The sequence below is a fragment of the Chlorocebus sabaeus genome, chromosome 17 (assembly GCF_047675955.1).
Source record: "Chlorocebus sabaeus isolate Y175 chromosome 17, mChlSab1.0.hap1, whole genome shotgun sequence".
Classification (NCBI taxonomy): domain Eukaryota; kingdom Metazoa; phylum Chordata; class Mammalia; order Primates; family Cercopithecidae; genus Chlorocebus; species Chlorocebus sabaeus.
This window is the reverse complement of record NC_132920.1, coordinates 38,943,860-38,959,866: the sequence shown is the minus strand read 5'-3', so window position 1 is coordinate 38,959,866 and position 16,007 is coordinate 38,943,860. Positions and strand designations below refer to the sequence as shown.

The 16,007-nt window shown below is 39.7% G+C and overlaps 1 protein-coding gene across 2 annotated transcripts in view; it reads right to left on the bottom strand.

The window, feature by feature from the left end:
- Positions 1–16,007, bottom strand: part of DNAH8 (dynein axonemal heavy chain 8) — a 328,361-nt gene that overhangs the window by 229,808 nt on the left and 82,546 nt on the right. For both annotated transcript variants that reach the window (XM_007972725.3, XM_038006035.2), the window contains 3 exons: positions 9,927–10,059; positions 7,608–7,723; positions 5,628–5,734 (listed from right to left, as the gene is read on the bottom strand). In XM_007972725.3, coding sequence (XP_007970916.2) covers positions 5,628–5,734; positions 7,608–7,723; positions 9,927–10,059 — 356 coding nt within the window. The remainder of the gene's footprint in view (positions 1–5,627; positions 5,735–7,607; positions 7,724–9,926; positions 10,060–16,007) is intronic.

The following is a 16,007-nucleotide window of genomic DNA, read 5'->3' as shown; positions in this document are numbered from 1 at the left end:
AGGGCCAACGGTTCCCAGATAAACCTATTATTGGAAAGGACTGAACAAAAAGCAAGCAAGCAAACAAAACCCCACAATTCACAGTCTCCCAGTGGAATTCAAGATGTTGCAATAAAATTCATGTGGGCATTGATTCAAAGTATGTAATTTGAGAATAAGAAAGAGTTTTCATAAAATATAAAGGAACAGTTGAATAATAGAGGCAGTGAACCCTGCACTAGATCATTTGGTACCTTATACAGCAAATTAGAGAATCAGCTGAAGGTATTCTCCAAAATTTGAGATGCAAAATACAAAGAGAGAATACTTAGAGAAAAGGTAAGAATAGGTAACATTTCTTGAATGCCTAATGTATGCCAGGCAGTTTCCATAAATTACCAGTTTATGTTCACATTAATTCTGTGAGGCAGACCTTATGATTATTATTATTTTCATATTGTAGATAAGGAAACCAAGGTAGGGAGAGGTTGAGTAAATTCCAGAGGGTCACTCCGCTCAGAGATGCTTACTACCTAGACGCAGCACATGAATACTGTGTAGATATGGGAAATGAAAGCAAAGCACTCCTTTAACCTTAAGAATAGGCTTGTTTTTTCATTTTGAAGAGATTCTCTATGTGCCTGACAGGATTAATGGGGGAAGAAAACCCACCTGCATCTAAACATACAATTTGTGAATTTCAAGAATAAAAGAGAAATCCTGTAAGGATCAAAACAAATACAAGTTGTTACTTGGAAAGGAAAATCGGATTAGCAGCAGAACTCTCCTCTAAAAATTGAAACCAAAAAAGCCAATGGAACAGCCTCTGTAGAGTATGAGAGAAAGGGATTCTGATCCCAGAAGACCAAGCTAGCATTCGTGTGTGGGGATAAGAGAAAGATATTTTAGACAAGTAAGGATTTTTTAGTACTATCCTCATGTATGCCTCCTCAAAAACTGCTGAATTGCCACAGAACTTGTAAATCATTGTGGTCTAGTGACTGCATCCTTCAAAAAAGCTTCTTTTTGCCAAACCCATCACAATCATGGATGGGAGATAAAGGACACAAGAATGCTCAAATACAAGGTAAGTATCTCCATGAAGTAGAAATGGAGAGAAACACAAGGACAGCCTAGCGAGGTTTCCGGGCTGGAAAGAGGCAGTGACTGTCGGGAGGTTGGTTCTGGTGAAATACAGAGGATGGACAAGACTCAATGAGGGACAGGGCCTCAGCCAGCCTCACTACTTAAGGCCAAAAACTAAAATAATGCTCTCCCACCTGTCTTGCAGATGCTGCTGCAAGACAAGGTCTGTCAACCTACTGCCCGCAGCTACGGCTTTTCCAGCGGATGCAGACCTGGGGCAAAAGAAGCACATCCTCAGATTCCGTGATAAGTAACTAAGTCAGGTCTCCTGTGTGCTCCCTGGCCGAACCTGCCATACTCCCAATCTCTCTCCAGGGGCCAGTAACTGTGAAGAAATAAAACCTGGTTCTGTACTCAGGCTTCCGAGTGTCATTTAGAGGCAAAAGTGAAACTCATAGACAGGGCGGGAGGGAAGGAGAAAGAAACACAAAAACAAAGCTCTCGCAAAGAGAGCCTGCACATTAAAAGCCAAGTATGCGTGAATATGACTAAGGATAAGAAAGAGAGCTAACAAAATCCAAAATTGAAACAGAAACTCACTCCAGATAAAAATTAATGCCCAGATAACAAGCTCTAAAGTAAGGGAAAATGTTTAGCGATATATGAACACTCTTCAAAAAAATTTTTTAAAAATTGCTAAACTGAAAAGACAGAAATAATATCATATCTGGAGGATAAAGTATTTTTTCTTGAAATATTTAAGATGTCACAGATGACAAAATCTTTAGAATAGAGATACTTGCCCATAGTGTAGTTCAGAAAGACAAAAAGATGACATAGATGACAAGTCATTAGGAGACAAGGAGAAGAGAAAGAGAAGCCCCAACATATGAAAAGTCCACACATCCAGTGTGCCCAGGACAGTTCCAGATTCACTGTGTCCTGGGACCTCATCTGGACAGTGCCCCTTCACTCACAAAAGTTCCATAGTTGGAACAATAAATTATGTGGTCATTCTATTCAACATTCAATTAATAGGAGTTCCAGAAGAAGACAATGAAAGAATATCCTGGAAGCAATAACTAAAGGGGAAATTGCTGAGGTTTTTTCCAGCATTAAGGAAAGCTATAAACCCTCAAATAGAAAGTGTGCTCTGAGAACAAAGCAGGATTAGACAAAGACAAATCCACACGGGGTACGAAAACTGCAGAAACATTAAGGAGTAAAAGAGAATATTCAGTTAGACTCATGCAGACTTCTCATCAGCAGCAACATAACTCAGAAAAAAATGAAGAAATACTTTCCAAGTGCTAAAAGACAAAGAAAAATTTTATATCCAACCAAAATGTTGTGAAAGTATGAGGGCAAAACATTTTCAGACTTACAAAGAAGGATAAGAGAGTCTGCTTCTCACAGATCCTCACTAAAGAACCAATGGGATACAAAAAAGTACATGAGAACTGGGAGATTTTAATAAAGTATGCCAGTAAATAAATTATTTTAATATATTATTTTTGAGTGTTCACACAAAGGTAAAACTAAAACATCAAACAGCAATAAAATGTGTACAGTTCAGTGAGTAAAGCTTGTCAAGCCCTTGTAGTCAGAAATCAGACTAGAAAACTGCAAAACTAAGGACAGTACTTTGTTGTTGTTGTTGTTGTTTGTTTGTTTTGAGATGGAGTCTCACTCTGTCTCCCAGGCCGGAGTGCAATGGCGCAGTCTTAACTCACTGCAACCTCCACCTCCCAGGTTCAAGCGATTCTCCTGCCTCAGCCTCCCTAGTAGCTGGGACTACAGGTGTGCACCCCCAGGCCTGGCTAATTTTTGTCTTTTTAGGAGAGACGGGGTTTCACCATGTTGGTCAGGCTGGTCTCGAACTCCTGACCTCAAGTGATTCGCCTGCCTCAGACTCCCAAAGTGCTGGGATTACAGGCGTCAGCCAGTGAACCTGGCCAGTACTTTTTTTAGTTGGAGCAAAATATGTGCATTCTAAAGTTAAGGGTAATCACTTAAAGAACTGAAGTACAGAAAAGAGAATAAATGGTGAAAATTATCCACCCCAAAGACAACAATAGTAATAAAATGAATCAAAGAAAAAGAATAGTGAGAAGAAAACACAAAATAAAATGTCATAAACTAAGTGCAACTATATAAAAAATCACAATAAATGCAAATGAATTAAACTCACTAAGACAGAGATAATGAGATTGAAGGAAAATTATCAGGTATACAATGTTTTTAAGAGGTAAAACTAAAAAGTACAGAGAAAGGCTTAAGTAAAGAGACCGAAACAGTTACACAGAAAAAGTTGGTAAAGTACATTAATGACAAACTAAAGAGAATTGTGAGGAATCAGGATTAATATAAATAAAGGGATTTGCCAAATAGAAATAAAAGGAACAGTGCTCTTAAGCAGGTTTAACTACTATTACCTTGTATGCACCTAACAACACAGCCATAAAATACATAAAACAAGAACTGACCAAAACAAAAGGAAAATTTAATAAATCCACAATCACACTGGGAGAATTGAACCGTACAATTAAATTAAAAATCAGCAATGAATAGGCAAGGAATAAATCTAACAAAAATGTGTAGGACTTTTACACAGAGATTTATAGAACATCACAGAGAGATATTAAAGAAGACATATCAATGCAGAGGTAATACATAATTCTGAATAGAAGACTCAATATTTGTAAGGATGCTAATTCTCTCCAAATTGATCTATAGATTCAATGCAACTTAAATAACTCCCCCACCTGACCTCACAACTAAGCTGATTTTTTAACAACTTTTGCTTGGTCAACTAATTAACCACATGGAAAAAATTATATTTATTTGTTACCTCACACTAAGCACAAAAATCAATACCATGTAAATTAAAACCCTAAATATAAAAGTTAAAACTACAAAAGTTTTGGAAGACATTATGAAGTAGGGAAGAGTTGGTTTCTTTAAAAAGACCACAAATCACTAAAACCGATAAATTTGAATATTTTTAAAACTCGGCAATGGAAAATGAAAATTAATAAAGAAAATGAAAAGATACGGCAAAACTGACAAAAGACATTTGTTGTATTATCATCAATAATGTAATATACTAAGAATACTTATGAATTAATCCAATTCAATAGAAAAACAGACCAAAAAAGAAACATAATTATTTATTTTTAATTACACTTTAAGTTCTGGGGTACATGTGCAGAACGTGCAGGTTTGTTACATAAGTATACACATGCTATGGTGGTTTGCTGCACCTATCAACCCGTCATATACATTAGGTATTTCTTCTAATGCTATCCCTCCCCTAGCCCCACACTCCCCGAGAGGCCCTGGTGTGTGATGTTCCCCTCCCTGTGTCCATGTGTTCTCACTGTTCAACTACCACTTATGAGTGAGAACATGGGGTGTTTGATTTTCTGTTCTTGTGTTAGTTTGCTGAGAGTGATGGTTTCCAGCTTCATCCATGTCCCTGCAAAGGACATGAACTCATCCTTCTTTATGGCTGCATAGTATTTCATGGTGTATATCTGCCACATTTTCTTTATCCGGTCTATCATTGATGGGCATTTGGATTGGTTCTAAGCCTTTGCTATTGTGAACAGTGCTGCAGTAAACATATGTGTGTGTATGTCTTTATCGGAGAATGATTTGTAATTATTTGGGTATATACCCAGTAATGGGATTGCTGGATCAAATGGCATTTCTGGTTCTAGATCCTTGAGGAATCACCACCCTGTCTTCCACTGTGGTTGAACTAGGAACACAAATTTTAAGGAAGAGAAACAACAAATGGTCCATAAACACAAGAAAGTATATTTAATCTCATCAGTAACCAGGAAAATGTAAACTAAAATCCTGATGAGATGCCATTTCACGTCCTGTATGTTGGCAAGAATTGTTTAATTGAATAATACTGTCTGCAGGGATGAGGGGCCATGGGCACTCTCACTAGGTGCTGCCTGGTAAAATGAGGCATCCACATACCCTAGGACCCACCAAACCCACTCTTAGCAGGTGCAGCAGGAGACGGTTACAAGATGCTCACAGAGGCTTTATTCATGATAGCCACAAACTGAAGCAACCCAAATCACCATCACCAGTAGACTGGATAAACAGACTATGTACACTCCAACTACACAGAAGCGTGAAAAACTATACCCCATGGATGAATCTCAAAAACAGTATACCAAGCGCAGTTCAAATACAGGCAAAATTAAATGATACGTGGACTGGGGATACAAAAACATAGTAAACTGTGAAGAAAACCAAGACAATGATAAACACCAAGTTCAGGATAGTAGTTACTTTTGGGTGAGAAGGGAGAGGACCCATGAGAGAACTGGTAGCCTTTTTTATCTCAGGCAGGGTGTGGGGAACATGGGTTCCTTTGACTACAGTTCTTGCAGTATTACACAAACACTTTCATACAGTCTTTTAATGAATGCTATATTTCAAATTTTATAGTTTTTTAAATTAATAAATTTATTAGAGGTGCTATTCACATTACAATATAAGTATAATTACCAGATATAATTAGCATATTTTCAACTTACCTTGCAACAAATATTCTTCTTTTCATTGTGTCCAGAGATAACCGTGTAGCTTTTTGAAGACTGTCTAGTAATTGATGAGAGAAGAAAGCAAAGACCTCTTTACACTCCTGTAATAAGAAATCAATTAAATTTGGCATCTCTCCTGCAAAAAAACCTCAAGCATCCCCAAAACAATGATACAATATTAGATGTGGCATGTGAAAGGCAACAAATAATAAACTGTACAATTTCAATGACAGTGTAGAAATAAATTCAATCCTAAATTATTTGTCTGGTTATTTTAGACAAACAAGAATACATGAAAAATGTGTTTGCATAAACACCCTAGCAAACCAAAGGAACTTATTCAAAAACCAAAATTCACAAACAGTATGTTCAGAGCAATCCTGGCTGGCTCAATACTCAATTTTCACCTGACAAAACTGAAGCACTTTAAATGTGGTACATTTCTCAATGATTAAGGGCGTGGGCACAAGAAGATAACTAGTCTCCATCCTCAAGAAGCTCAGCTTGGTGGATAAATGTATTTTAAAATGTGCAATACTCAAATATATGAGATGAAAATTCCACCCTCTGGGACTGTGGTTTGACCCTCTCTCCACACCCTTCCTTCCCTTGGGAGAAATAGCCAAGTTTACTGATCAGAGCGCAGGACAGGTTTGGAGCCTGGTAGGCAGAGATGTGGGCCCATGTCTTGCTTACACAGTGAGTCACACATCGGGGCAAGGCTCTGGCCATACTGTTCCTCACTGCTCTAGAACCCAGCCCCTCTGGGACTGGGTTGGTGAGGCAGAAGAGAAAGTAATAAGGCATGAACAAAGAGGAATATCAAGCTTTTCCATGTGGCAATGGGGTACAGTCAGGGCTGGTGAATGATCAGGCTAAAGCACAGGTGTGACATAATCAGATTTTTACGTGAGACCATTCTGGCAGCAATGTGGGAGATGAATTTGAGAGGCAGAGGCTATTTAGGAGGTGACCACTAACGCAGCCCCAGTGATCCCCCAGTTGGAGAGGCTCTGAGGGTACTCAATCAGGCTCTAAGGACTTCAGCCAGTGTCAAAAGGTAATGCAACTGGAAGACAAGCACTTCTGAGAGGGGACTGCTCCAGCTGACACCCGCTGGTTGCTAACAGCTGCCTGGTGCGTGGTACTGAGAAGAAGCTTAAACTCTGCAGAAGTCTAGATGCTGCAGCAAAGTGTTTCCCAATTATCTGGCAATATAATCCTTGAGCAAGAAGGTGAAAATGGAATAAAGGTGTGCTGTTTATTTCTAAAACTGTATCAGATTGTGTCAAAGTGGGTAAAATAGACAAAGAATGAAAAGAAGGTGGGTATGAAGGATTAAAAGAAAACTGACCCGGGGAGGAGAAAGCAGGAATGAGTGCAAATGTGACAGTGACATTCAGAGTTCATGCATGACCAGAACAGTGAGGGCTAAGAAGGAAAAAGAAACCCCAGGCCCCCTTCTGAACCTTCATTCTCAACACATTTCAACACAACGTGAAAATCTGCCTATCTAGGGCTTCTCCTGGGGGAGAGTCCAGAGTGGTCATCCACAGTGCCAGTTTAAAATGCAGATCCCTGAGCCCCAAGTGAACCACAATCTGGACTTGCAATACAGTTAACCATTAAACACAATAACTGAGAACAAAGTTCTCCATTCTGAGTCAAACTGATTGCTGCTCCAATCCCTGAAGGCACATTTACTATATAAGAAAGCATGGTCAATCACAATGAGGGGAGGTGACTACTAAACTGTGATTGACAGAATCACATCAAAAGCTGTGATATTGGGGAAAACTTAAAGGATTGCCTGAGCTTACAATATAAAATTGAAAATTATACTTTATGGATTTTGTTATACATTAGATACAGATTGGTTGCAGAACTGCCTGGAAGAAGCACCATATGGGGTTTATCTATAATCCTATAAACCATAATTCTGTGAATTGTATGAAGTTGTTCCACAATAAATACCTTTTTAAATTCATCTTCTTTATCATTAGTATCAACCTCATTCACAACATTAGCTTCATAGTCATTGTTTTCACCTTCTTCTGTTTCACTTCCAAAAACAACGTGCTTCCGCTGTTCTGTAGACAAAAGACAAAACAAAAATATAACATTTGACTTTTTAGCATTACGTGTATTCTACACGGCCAAACCCTCTTAGGAAGCCCCTTTTTAAAAAGCTCTTACTTTAAAAACTGTTTTTTAAAAAATGTTTTTTGCATCTGTTCCTGTAGGAGTCATCCTTGAATTCAATTTAAATTATCCACCTCAATAGAATTATCATTCTACTAAGAAATACACTCTGTAAATATACAATCTAGAATTCAGAAAAGTTTTAAGAGAGTTTTACCCATTATCCTTCTAAATTATCTCTTTACCTTTTGAGTTTTCTAACTTGAATGAAATGATATTTTTGTGTTTTTGTCGCTTGTGATGAAAACTAATTAAACAAAGTGGAAAAACTGTAAGAGGAAAGGTGTGATGTGCATACTCGTTCCAGGCTCAGGCTTTCTCATCCTCAGCACTACTGACATCTTGGGTGGGACAACTCTTTGTTGCTGGGGGCTGTCCTGTAGGGTTTTTAACAGCATCCCTGGCCCTTATCCACCAGAAGCCAGTAGCAACCCCCTCGCTACACACACACACACACACACACACACACACACACACACACAGTGTGACAACCAAAATGTCTCCAGACCTTGCCAAATATTCCCTCAGGGGCAAAATCCCTTCTAGTCCCATTAAGAACCACTGTTCCAGGTACAGTTCACAGTTTCTCTCTCTCTCTCTCTCTCTCTCTCTTTCTCTCTTTCTCTCTTCCTCTCTCCTTGCTATTTCACTTTCATGGGATCTCTGCTTGACTGGAATGTTCTCCTCTCACTCCAAAAAGCCAACTTCCCACAGATTCCCTACTTCAAATATGTTGGTAATTAGCTAATTAACTTCATTCCTGTACGGCAGAGCCATCTCTCAGGTCTCCTTCGAGAGTCTGGGTGGCACACTGTGTCAGTGACCTACTCCTGGTGCAGTCAGTGGCTAGCCTTGCTCGAAGCCAGCCTCACACTACTTCCCTGAGCAGCAGCTGGGGAGAAGAGCAGGCGTGTAGCAAACAGGGTTCGTGACTGACAGGCACATCCCCTTATAATACTAAGTAAAACCTCCAACTACAAAGTTTCACCTAGTCAGTTCTTATTTAGAGCTTGAAAACAAAACTTTAAGATGAAATATGTCTTTGTCTTCCAATTTATCCAAAGATTTGAGATATCTAGGACAGGACAATAATCTGAGCAAAGCTAAAAGTCTCACGTTCTTAAACCATAATCTAGGAAGCAAAACACTCCCCTACTAAAGAACCTTTTCTTAAAATTCCCTGCCCCTGATAAAGAGGATCCAAATTCATAGCTTCTCTCTCAGGCTTATTACTAAAACTGAAACTATTGGAACCTATTGAGAGAACAGGAAAATCAATAAGGTAAAAATTATTTCATCAACTTTGAATACTGCAGGCACCTTGTCATACAAATTTGCCTGAACAGATGCGATGAAGTAAGGAAGTTTCTCTTAGTCCCAGTCAAGCAAACTGAATGAAGGTTATGAGGGCGTGGGCAGAATCAAAAGTTAGAGTTATGACACGGAGCCTTTTAGGGCATCCTTTAATCACGGGAGGGGGAATGGATGATGGAGAATACATGCTTCCTTATCGTGTTGTCTTCCTTGGGAATGCACTCATCAACTGGGTACCATTTATCTGTAGCCAAACCCCAAAGACAGTTCTAAGTAGGAATTCATAGCTTACTCTACAGAGAAGGATCTAGGAAAAGAAAAAAAGTCTTAAAACATGGTCTCACCCAGATTAAGTTCTCCAGATTCAATAAAATTATAGAATTTACCTTTTCCTGGTTCACTTTTCTCAACAACAAAAAAAAAAGCAAAATAAATCAAATAGTCAAAGTGACTTGATTAGAAAGCTGCACTAGAAAAAAAAAATAGAGTTAGCATAGCAGGCCTTAGACCACTATCCATAGGAAGGCCAGCTTGCAATGATGGACCTGGGTTGGGAACTTGGATTTGACGAGGGTGTGGGTTTCCACCATTCCTTAACTAACAAAAAGAACTCTCTGCACTTAAACCGTTGGTGCAAACAATGTGATTTATGCTGAACACCTTCTTTGCTTCTGGGGAAGAGAGGGTTTGGAATTCAGTATCTGCTAAGCAGAAGGTGCTTACATAAGAATGAATCTGTAGATCTTGTAATTCAAACATAGTAACGAGAAAAGTTACCTGACTGTTTTGCTAGTTTCCCAGTGTATTTCACTTCATAAATCTGCTCAAATATTGATATAAGTTCTCTGACAGCTTCTTCTACATGCTTACTTTTGTGGTTTAGAATGTCAGCCCATTCTTTCGTGTATGTCTGTTAAATAGAGAAATGACTATTATTTTCCAGATACTTAAAAGTAACACTGTGAAAATTAGTCCTATGACTTTAATTTATAAAACTATAATTAACTTCACTTGGGGAAAAAAAAGCTAGAGATAGCTGAAAATGGCATGATGTTTCAAATTCAAAATTGTCAGTGGTTAAAAGCATAGCTGCTAAGGCCCAAAGAACAGCAGAAAGATGAAAAAGTCCATCTTTGACCTATCCCTGACTCAATCACACATAGAAATCTACCTTGATATTCATATGGGTGAAAAGAAAGAAGGCTGAAGGGGTGGAGAGAAGATGATGTCAGAAGTTGAAGATGAGATGTGGTTTCAAAAGAAGACAATCCAGAGTATTGGTTTGGAGTGAGAAATTAGATGAAGTTTTTAATTGAGCATGGTGTTGTGTAACAGGCATCAATTTAAGAGCTTTACACATATTAACTCACTTAAACACTGATCTTGGGGTGAGTAATATTATGGTCCCCATTTCACAGCAGAGAAAACTGAGGCTTAGAAAGTATAAGAAATTTTCCTAGGTCACACAGTAGTTGGAAAAACTATTTGAAATCAGTTTTGTCTGATTCAAAATGCCTGCACTTTGTCTTTCTAAACTCTTCTACTAGCAAATGCTTTAGGAAGAAGTTGAGAACTAGTCAATTTTAGAAAAGAAAACTGGTTTATAAAGTTCAATAAGTCTTTTGACATGCCCACAAAATACACTCATTTTAGGACAAAGAAAAGTAGTTGGATGCAGTGTCACGTGCCTGTAATCCCAGTTACTCAGGAGGCTGAAGCAAGAGGATTGCTCATGCCCAGGAGTTCAAGGCTGTAGGAGCCATGATCGTGCGACTGAACTCCAGCCTAAGTGACAGCACAAGACCTCATCTCTTAAAAAAAAAAAAAATGGTAAAAGTAAATCAGGCCTGGGTGCAGTGGCTCATACCTGTAATTCTAGCCCTTTGGGAGGCTGAGGAGGGAGGATTGCTTGAGCCCAGGAATTTGAGACCAGCCTGGGCAACAAGGTGAGACCCCATCTCTACAACAAATTTTTTAGAATTTTGCCAAGCATGGTGGTGCATGCCTGTGGTCCCACCTACTCAGGAAGTTGAGGCAAGAGGATTGCTTGAGCCCAGGAGGCAGCAGTGAGCTATGTTCACTGCATTCCAGCCTGGCCAACAGAGCAAGAACCTGTCTCAAAAAATAATAATAAAAAAAAAGTAAATAGGAGCAGCCACTTTGGGCTTTCAAGAATACATCTGCAGAGGATCCCAAGTCTGTCCATGCAAACTTCTCTCCAGAAAAGCCTTGGGAAGTCCCATATTCCCCATATTTTGCCCCCATGTGTTCCTTTCTTGACCATGTAATCTGTATCTGAATGCATTCTCATCATTTTTTAGTCCCAAGAGACATGGTGTCCCTCCTTCTATCCAAAGACATTCTGTGATCCTCTCCATGCCCACCAACTCTTCTGACCTCGCTCCATCATTCATTCAGTTCGTCCTTTTCACTTTATTCTACGCAGTGCTAAACATTGGAATGGTAATGGAGGCTGGAAGCCACTTCAGTCTAACAGGGAAAATGAGTGTTAAGCACGTAGACAATTCCAGCTGATCACGGCAGATTGGACATATGTGTTTATACATCCCAGCTTTGAAATCCCCTCAGGAACCAGACACTCTAGTTAACTTGGCAGAATGAACACACATGTTTATCTTGGCATCTACATGATACATCCAGAAACCTCGACAAAATAACACAGTAATCTTTTGAAAAGAATATACCCACAAAACAAATGGGAGAATGCCATATAAATTTTTCCATATGTTTCCAATACCATATAATAGTAAAGTTAATGGGATTCAACAACTGGTACTGGGACAACTGAATATCCACTTGCAAAAGAAGGAAATGGAACCTTCTCCATACACCATACAAACAGATTAACTCAAAATAGATCATAGGTCTAAAATTTCAGAACTAAAACTAAAAAATACTCTTAGAGGAAAACATAGGCATAAATCTTCATGACCTTGGATTAGGCAAAGTTATCTTACATGTGACACCAAAAGCAGAACAAAAGAAAAAAATTGATAAATTAGACTTCATCAAAATCAGAAACTTTTGTGCATCAAAGAACACCATGAAGAAATTGAAAAGAAAACCCAAAGAATGGGAGAAAAAAAATTGTAAATCATATATCTGATTAGGAACTAGTATCTATAAAACATTATTACAACTCAAAAATAAAAAGACAAATATCCAATTTTAAAATGAGCAAATGATCTGAATACCTGCTTCCAAAGGAAAGTATACAAAAGGTTAATAAGAACCAGAGGCCGGGCACGGTGGCTCACGTCTGTAATCCCAGCACTTTGGGAGGCAGATCATTTGAGGTCAGGGGTTCAAGATCAGCCTGGCCAACATGGCAAAACCCCGTCTCTACTAAAAATGCAAACATTAACTGGGCGTGATGGCATGCGCCTGTAATTCCAGCTACTTGGGAGGCTGAGGCAGGAGAATCGCTTGAACCCAGGAGGCAGAGGTTGCAGTGAGCCAAGATGGCGCCACTGCACTCCACAGCCTGAGGGACAGAGTCAGACCCCGTCTCAAAAACACAAAAATAAACACATGAAAGATGCTCAACATCACTAGCTAATAGGAAAACATATGTCAAAACCAAAACCACCCTGAAATATCACTTCACACTCACCAGGACAGCTATCATCAAAAAGAAAAATAATAGCAAGTGTTGGCAAGGGTGTAGAGCAACTGGAACCCTCATACACTGCTGGTGGGAATGAAAAATGATACAGTCGCTTTGGAAAGCAGCCTGGAAGCTCTTCAAAGAGTATAACAAGGAGTTAGGAGGCAGTAATTCCATTCCTAGGTATACATACCCAAGAAAAATGAAAACTTAAGTCCAAAAAAAAAAAACTTGGACACTTATGTTCACAGCAGCATTCTTTACAGTAGCCAAAAAGTGGAAACAACCCAAATGTCCATCAACTGGTGAATGGATAGATACAATGTGGCATGACCATACCATGGAATATTATTCAGCAATAAAAAGAAATGAAGTTTTGTGAGACAGAGGGATTGCTTGAGCCTTGGAATAAAAGGCTGCAGTGAGCCATATTCACACTACCGCATTCCAGCCTGGGTGGCAGGGCAAGACCTCGTTGTTTCTTTAAAAAGAAGAAAAGAAATTAAGTTCTGATATATAGGCTACTATGAATAAATTTTGAAAACACTCCACTAAGAGAAAGAAACTAGTCACAAAAGAACATATATTGTATGATTCCATTTGTATGAAACGTCCAGAATAGGCATGTCTATAGAGGTAGAAAGGAAATTTGGAGTTGCCTTGGGGCTGGGAGGGTTGAGAGGAAATAAAGACTAATGAGGACGGGTTTCTTTTGGGTGATGAAGACGTTCTAAATTGATTGCAGTGATGGTTGTGCAGCTCTGTGAATATACTGAAAAGCATTGAGATGTACACTTTAAATGGGTGAACTGTATGGTATGTGAATTTTATCTCAATAAGGCTGCTAAAAAATAATAATTTGTGCCAGAAATAACTTGAGCCAGAAATGGGGGAAAGAAACATTAATGGGAGATGGGAAAGTGAAGATACCATGTGCGAGCATTTGGAGAAGTCTGGTTGTGAATGAGAAGTGAAGGGAGAAGTGGGAAGGTTTCCGCTGGCAAGGAAAGCATGAGAGCATATGATACTGCTGGTGAGCAGGACCCCGTGGAGAGGACAACACTGAAGATACAGGAGAAAGGAAAACTGGTGGAACAAGGTCACCGAGAAGACAGGTAGGCATGGAATCAACAGCCCATTTGGAGGACCTCGGTTTTGAAGAGAGGTGGAAACTTTCTCCATAGAACCAGAAGGAAGGAAAAATGGATACAGCAGCAGTCAGCAATGTGCCAAAAGCTCTGATTGTGAAAATTATTTACATGACTTTAATTATGAAAAATCCCTGTCACTCCAACAAAGCCATATTGCCAGACACTCCATGTCCTGCCAACCATTCTCTACTTTTCTCTGCCATGCCCTACGTGGTGGGATTCCCTCATTCTCTGACTTCCGGTTGGGTTTAACCCAAGAGGAGGCACTAAGAGAAGACAAGAGAGCTACAGGAGTGAGAAAGTGGGGTATTTCTTTCCCATTCCCTCCTTGCTTGGAGGTTGCATCTCTGGTAGAGCCCTTCCACATGGCTTCAGCTTCTACTGGGCTCCGAAAGCACAATTTTCTTCCCTGGTCCCTTCAGCCCTAGTGGTGGTGACGACTTCCCACCACTGGGACTGCTGGGGTATCTCACCCTACTGGGATCTTCACTGATACTATCCCATACACAATCCCTGTGCCTCAATTCCATCCCTGTGTCTGAACTCTGATCAAAGAACATGTGCAAAACAAACTTTATTAATCCTTGCTGAATTGGGCCACTCCACATAATCACAATGACCCACGCTGCCATCAATGCCAAGGGTAAGAAACTTAGATGCACACATTCCTCTGCGCAGATGTCCTGTGTCAGCGGACAACCGAGTGGCGCAGCCACCTTCCTCTTATGTTCAACAAGTGGCAAAATAACGTCACTGCAAATATTACCTCTATAAGATGTCATGAATAGTTGAGGCCACACAAAGTAAAGCGTCCTGTCCTAGTAAGAACTCCATCTCTTCTTGAGAAGACTTGCTAGTCCTTGAGGACCAAGACCATTCTTACAACTCAGTAAGAAACAGACTGAATACGAAAGAAATGCCTTAGAGGCACGCCAGGGACTAGGAGACAGTTACATTGATTTTTAAATTTTGTTTTAATTAAGATATAATCCACATTCTACAAACTTAACCTTGTGAAGTGTGCCATTTATTGGTTTTTAGTATATTCACAGACTTGTGCAATCATGACCACTATCTAATTCCATAACATTCTCATCAGCTCAGAAAGCATCCCTATACCCATTAGCAGTCACCCCATTCCCCGTCTCCACAGCTCTGGCAACTACTAATGTGCTTGTGTTTCTGTAGAGCCAAGTTGATTTTTTTTGTTTTTTTTTTAGACAGAGTCTCGCTCTGTGGCCCAGGCTGGAGTGGACACGGTCTCGGCTCACTGCAACCTTCGCCTCCCAGGTTCAAAGGATTCTCCTGCCTCAGCCTCCCAAGTAGCTGGTGTAACGCTAAAGGTTTTTGCCTTAGCCACGCCAAAGAATTGGTGTGGCGGCCGCCTGCGGCGAGTGGAGACATGGACTAAGAGAAAAAAAGCTGTAGGCTTTATTGAGCAGAGTGACAGTACAAAGCTTCCACAGCGTGGAAGGGGTCCTGAGCAGGTAGCCAGTGTTAGATTCTTTTATCACTTTTTAAGGTGGGAAATATGTGCGGGTGCGGTGGGGAGATGTTACTAGAGCAAGAAACAAAAACAATTAAATGTCTTAGATTTTGAGGAAAACCGGAATTGCAACTTAGGTTTCATCTACTTTATGACTTTGCAGCGGCATGGCAAAGGAGACAGGATCTCACAGGATTTTACAAAGTATTTTTACAAGGAATCGGAATTGGAAGCATAGATAAGGTCTGCTGATCATAGACAAATGGGCAATTAACATTCCTTTTAGTTTCAGCGTGGGGAAGGGAGAGAGGACACAGGGAAGCTTACAGCAAAATTTTCACTGTTTATAGCTTTCTTGGGGAAGAAAACACATGCACAAATCCTAGTGTTAAGAATATTTTAAACATATATCTTCAATATTATTTATCTAGGACTAAAGTAAGGTTTGATGCAGGAAATGAGTGAGTTTCACAGCTTTCTGAGCCTTTACTCGACTTAAGAAGCGTAGCTGGCCTCTCCTTTCACTGGGATTACAGGCGTGCACCACCACCCCCTGCTAATTTTTGTATTCTTAGTAGAGACGGGATTTTGCC